Raw genomic sequence first — 6,510 nt, 5'->3', positions numbered from 1 at the left:
CTTCTGATGAGCTCCCAAGAGGGGACCCCCAAGCATACCCTATATACACTGTGTAGAATGTTGTTGCATTTTGGAGTCTCTCTATGTTCACAATTCTTAAAGTGGGGACAGGCCAGTGCCTCTCCAACTGATACCAGGTGTTATATCCAACAATCCTCCATTTGTTTATGTCCCTGCAAGGACAAACCAACCAGGCCGTCTGGGTCATAGCCAGGACCATATACCTTATCAGGGGAGAGACTGCTTCCGTTCTTTTGTTATTCACGTTTGCTTTCCCATAATACTCACCCCTCACCTTGCGTCGGTGAGAAGAGGGATCGACAGCCGTGGAGCATGTCTGGAGACTGCTCCCCACCCACCTACACTAAGACCACCCTACCTAAGTCTGTACCTGTGCTGGTACATTCAACCCTCTGATTCAACCTGTGAAGTCGCCTTGAGGTCCACTTCAAGAATTACTAAATACACGACGCAGACGTCTATACGAACAGCTTAGAAAGAAGCGGAAATCGAACAACTGCTCTATTTTTTCTCGACCAGCTCCTCATCCTAAAATCATAATCGCTGTTACCTACGACTGCGGCTCGTAACCTGACGCCACAGGCCGGGAGACTGTCCTTTTGTCGTACGTCACTTTAATAGATGCGGCGCCATAACCTTTAGGCTGATACCCGAGCCTTTAGTCCACTAGAGTTTCAGGGCAACGTGAGCCGCGCGTCCCCGCCTGACTTGTGCGCAGACCGGGGGAGCCGGGCACACCTGAGCCTGGCGGTTCGCACCGGGCCTGCTCAACCCTGCCAGGATGGGGATCGTGTTTCCGAGCAGCTCCGAACACGATACCGTCACTGTCTATCTCCATCCTCTGTCCACTACTCCCCAAACTCTCTTGTTCACCAACGACAACCTGGGGGAAAGTGTGTTTCGTGTGACATTTATGTGTGTTTTTACAACGACAACCGTAGCTCCTATTCAAATAGTGATCATCAGCCTGGCTGATTTCACTGCAGTCATAGTATTCATCAAGCATTTAATGAATTAAGAAGCATAAACTACTACAGTAGGTTGTTTCTAAATCCACTGATCTTTGAATATAACAAAGATGAATACGATTTTTGGCTTATTGTGGACTAGCCAACTCTTCTATATATTATAGCATAGACAATGTAAAATCATATGAACATGGAACAAACTTTAATAGTTGTATAATTATTATTATTATTATTATTATTATTATACAATTTACAATTTAATAGAACCGGTTTATACACAGTTAATATTGTAACCACGCACAAAGTTAAAAAGAAAACAAATTCAGCAGTGTGTGTTGTGTGAAACATTTGGCCTGTGACCATAACTTACAACTTGTTGTCGAAAGTGTGGTCGTAAAAAAACTAAAACATAGATTTTTCACTGCAGACAATCCAATAGATGAATACGAACAAATGGAACATCACAGGGCTGTGGTGACAAATGGGCTAAGTACATAATCAATAGCATCCACGATATTAAATGCAGAAGTAAATAGTGTTAAGGGGACTGCAGATTGGCGCCAAAATGATAACTAACTACTAAATGAGAGGTCCTGCTTCATAGCGCTATACTTAAACCCTGCTATAGTTAATAGCAGGGTTTCAGGCGTCTATTTTTTACTTAAAATGTAGTTTCTTCAACGTTTTGCCAGACATGAGACATCAGAATGTCAATTACCCACAATAATGATAGTGACAGTACAACAAAGGTAGGTATTGCATATCTTTCTCCACTGCAGGCTAAAAGAACCATCTTGAATGGGAGAAAAACGACAGAATAGTAGAAACCAACCCATCGTCAGTGAAGACGACAATAAACCCTCATATCGATGTTTTGCTCTTTTCACTGAACTGCAACTAGTAGCAGGTTCATCAGAGAACAGCAATTAGAGAGGAAGGGGGAGGAAGGAGGGGAACGGGGGGGGGCAAACAGAAGTGGCCCAGGATGTGATGACTACGCTGGGATAGCTCTGAGAACAGGCCCTGCTAGAAGGGAGTATATTCCTCTCTCTTTGAGGTGTGTTTGTGTGTGTATCTGTGTGTCTGCTGAGTCACTGTTGTGGATAGCATATTCTTTGGTGTGACTGGATATCGTTGCTACAACTGTATTTCTGTTTGTGTGTGTACGTGTGTGTACGTGTGTGTGTGTGTGTGTGTGTGTGTGTGTGTGTGTGTGTGTGTGTGTGTGTGTGTGTGTGTGTGTGTGTGTACGCGCGCGCGCGTGTGTGTGTGTGTGTGTGTGTGTGTGTTCATGGGAGGGGAAGATTAAAAGGGACAACAGTGTAGGCCTGCATATGGTTTCTATCGGGCAGTTAGAGCTGCATTAAATTTCTGTTGCTGCGGTAACTCAAGCCCTGCTATACCTAAAGGCTTTGTTTTCTTCACAATGTATTCTGGTATTTATTGACTCATTGGCAGTCGAACACATCCTAGTCCTTGAGCCCGAGCATTGACAAGCAGATGCTAGGAACATTCAGTGGCTACAGTAAGCATAACGCAGAGCCATCCTGCCCTTGTGTTGTTTCTATATGCTTGTATTAGAAGCACTATGAAATTCAAAGACACGTCCCGCACTATTATCTACTGAAGCTACTTGACTTTGCAGGTAATGATGGGGTTTGCGCCTGAACTAGCGCCAGCATTTACAGTCCCTGATTTCGCCGGCGTTGTGGATCCGAGGGTTTCGCATAGAAACAACAAGAACTGACGTATTCAGCCTGAGTTCATCTCTGCAGCAAAACAATACAGCTTCATTCTCGGAAATACAACAAAAATTAAGGTAAGCTAATTTACTTAATGGCACTTAATGTACACACTCTGGCACTTAATGTACACACTTATTGTATGTCGTATTTAGTTATAGCACTTAGTTACAGTACGTAGCATCTTCTCCTAGCTATCTTTGTTATATACGAGGAATGGATTAACCTAGCAATTGTTAGTGCTTTGCACTTGGTTCTATGAACATCCCATAATATCCCAACAGGGATATATTGTTTTACTTTCTTATGATAAATGTACTTATTGAAAGCCGCTTTGAATAAAAGCCTGTGCTAAATCCCCTAAATGTAAATGTAAATGTCAGTTTGACAGTGAATCTTCTTCAGAATATCTTAAAAGTGTGAAATTAAACACAAACAGAACCTTTTTTTCAAATGTGATGTTTTAAGCTTCTACTGTAGCTTCAAATCCAACCATAGATCAAGAGTCACCAATTTCTCCTCCTCAGTGCGAACACTTTCTGGAGCATTCTCTCTGTGTTCTTACACACACATCGACGTCCTCCCACTCGCACTTAAAAGCAAAACTTGTCTTTCATTCATGTGCTCCTTGATGTTTGCTCGTTGAAGCATGACCACCATACACTAATCTGCCCATGTCACATCTATAAATAGCACCTGACCACATCTCACATCAGTTGGACCAGAGAAAATCAAACTCACATCTCACTTAACATCCTAAGACCATATCGGTATGCTACTCCTACTACTACAACTGGCACCAACACTACAACCTTGGTTAGAAGAAGTGTTTTGTGGTGTTGGTGATGAAGATACTTCTACCACCACTAATAATAATAATAATAATAATAATAATAATAATGCATACAATGATGCAAATAATAATGATATTAATGAAAAGTGTAACATCAAAAGTATGATCACAATAAGGATTATAATAAGGTTGTATATCTATGCAAGGCTGGCACAGCACACCAGACTGTCCTGCTTTAATCTGCTCTCTCTCTCCACACACACACACACACGTGTGTGTGTGTGTGTGTGTGTGTGTGTGTGTGTGTGTGTGTGTGTGTGTGTGTGTGTGTGTGTGTGTGTGTGTGTGTGTGTGTGTGTGTGTGTGTGTGTGTGTGTGTGTGTGTGTGTGTGTGTGTGTGTGTGTGTGTGTGTGTGTGTGAGGAAGCCCAGGATTAGCCCTGTTCTTTGTGCCATTCAGTCTGTCTCCTCCTTTGATTCTGCTTCTTCTTCTTCTGCGGCTGCCTCTCTGTGGTCGCGACCCGTGCACTGATAAGAGGCAGCCTGACGGAGCCTTTCTGATCAGAACAAGAGGGCCGGGGATTGGGCGGACCAGCTGATCTGGGATCTCTATACATGCGAGGTTTGCTGCTGTCTAAACCAGGTCAAGCTGATTACTATCTCTGAGGTGAAGCTGATTGTTTCCTCTACACAATGTCACCAATCCGCCCATACCTTTTCATTATGGATTGACCCAATGGATTCACGTGTTCACCGGCTCCATGAGTGGATTATCATCCATTAACTGTATAGATTGAATTGGTACAATACTTTGGGATTTGGGAAATACTACTGATTGGTGAAAAGACTGTTGACTGCCGAAAAATACTTGCGATGGTCAAAAATACTCATGATTGTACCCTTGATATGTTCAAAAGATTGACACCCTGTGTGTTCATTGTTGTTGTCAGGACCTTGAAGATGGTGATTTTGCTCAAGAACTGCTCTGATCACATGACCAATAATATTATAAATAAGAGCGGCCATCCCATGATGACAGGAACAAGTGAAGAGTGCTAGACTGGTCTGCCTCACCTGGGCTGGTCTCCACTGGAAATGCTGTCATTAGATCCAGCCACACAGCAAGAGACATGTGCATATGTGTTTATGAATTAGACACTATATTTAAATGCATCATGGCATGCAGGACAGACATGCTCTTGCAAGCACCCCTCTCTCTCTCTCTCTCTCTCTCTCTCTCTCTCTCTCTCTCTCTCTCTCTCTCTCTCTCTCTCTCTCTCTCTCTCTCTCTCTCTCTCTCTCTCTCTCTCTCTCTCTCTCTCTCTCTCTCTCTCTGTATCTCTCTCTCTCTCTGCTCTTCTCTTCTCTCACACTCTCGTCCATCAGCCAGAAACTTGGAGAGAGGATCTGAACGGTTTTAATTGATTGGCACAACACCTGTGCTTGGCCTTTTAAGGAGCCGCACTTGCACGTTCCTGTGCTTTAGGTGGGGCGCTATAACACAAACACGCATTGGACGCCAAAGCTGCCCAATATACAATGGTCCCACCACAGCTGTCAGATACCCAAACCTCCTACATCCTATACTGGCGCGTCGCATCGATGTTAGCAATAACAGATAAGTGGAAAATAAAACCAGGAGAGCGTGGTAGCTAGGGGAAAAGAACGCTTCACCACTGCGTCTAAAACTGCCCCCCATCGGCCTTTGCGTCCTGCATTGGCAAATCATCCCAATCGCATGGACGTCATTCAGCTATGGAACTTACGCAGGAAAAACTTAAAGCGAGAATAACATGATTACAACGACCGCTGCCAGGCTACAATACGTCTTCGTTGTGCTACATGTATGCCCCCGCCAGCGGCGTCCAATGTTGTCCACCAGTATCCTACGCGATTCTACAAACGCATGTCAGTCATTGAAAGCACAACTGAGGACATTAGTGAGTGCGGGTTCGAGAGCTGCATTCTGATTAGCTGCGGCTCCCATTGATAAAAACCCGCGGCGTCGGAAAGGGCTGCATTCAACGTCACCCAAGACGTGCGTGCACACTTATGGATGGGCATGTGCAGTCAGGGAAACAATAGCGGTCGGTCCCGAGAAATAAGTATACCGAACAACATAAACAGACCGATCACATACGAATTAGTACCATTCTGAACGTAAACATGCATGATGGGGTGACGGTACCTGCATTTTGTCGGACGTAAACACCTCTGTATCTACCTCGCAGGCGATGATGGTCACCATCTCCAGTTTCATATTTATAGATGGCATTCCCTTTCGTGGCTAGGGGACATTAAAAAATAAAAGGAAATAAAAACCCGTGCTTTTTGTCTTCTTCGTGTCGTCAGAGAGTGTACAATTTTCTGGGTGCTTCTTTCCCCCGCGTTTCGATGTAAGTCCTCAAGTCGACTCGTTTTCTAACGACGTGCACTGTGTCCGTATTGTGTCCTCACTGCGTTAGTGCGCGGTGGAAAGTGATGCTGCAGCAGCACCGGTGGTACAATGGGCGGCACCAAAGTTCGGTCTCTCTTTACCCCTCTCTCCTACCTCTCTCACTTACCCCCCTCCCCTCCTCACCCTCTCAGAGAGCAGTGTTGCCAGATTGGGCCAGATTTGCACTGCCGCCAATGTTGCCAGATTGGGCGGGGAAACCTGGCCCAATCTGGCAACGCTGTCCGTGAGTTGAAGCGCGTCAACCCCAGCGCGCGTTGGTTCCACATTGACGTCATCGCCTTCCTCACGTTCGTTATGTTTTTCATTTTTTTTCACGCCACTATAGTTCTTGGGCACTGTGCACTGCAGATATTACAGTCCGGTTTATACTGCTTTTCGTTTTGCGTTGATGTCATGAAGACTAAACCCAATGGGTGACCGGGCGTTGACACTAATCCAGCACCAAATGACGGACTTACTTTGTTATATCATGTCACCAAGGAGCCCACACAATTTTTTTTATTATTAATAGCGTAGCCTACTATGAAAC

At 44.6% G+C, this 6,510-nt stretch overlaps 1 protein-coding gene across 1 annotated transcript in view; it reads right to left on the bottom strand.

Annotated features, from left to right (window-relative positions):
- The window catches only part of rcan3 (regulator of calcineurin 3), a 17,921-nt gene extending 11,916 nt beyond the window's left edge, over nucleotides 1–6,005 (bottom strand). Inside the window, exon 1 of the mRNA XM_056590771.1 lies at nucleotides 5,712–6,005. Coding sequence (XP_056446746.1) covers nucleotides 5,712–5,798 — 87 coding nt within the window. The 5' untranslated portion in view covers nucleotides 5,799–6,005. The remainder of the gene's footprint in view (nucleotides 1–5,711) is intronic.
- Nucleotides 6,006–6,510: the final 505 nt, after the last annotated feature.

Source organism: Gadus chalcogrammus, chromosome 5, assembly GCF_026213295.1.
Source record: "Gadus chalcogrammus isolate NIFS_2021 chromosome 5, NIFS_Gcha_1.0, whole genome shotgun sequence".
NCBI lineage: Eukaryota > Metazoa > Chordata > Actinopteri > Gadiformes > Gadidae > Gadus > Gadus chalcogrammus.
This window is presented reverse-complemented; position numbering and strand designations above follow the sequence as displayed.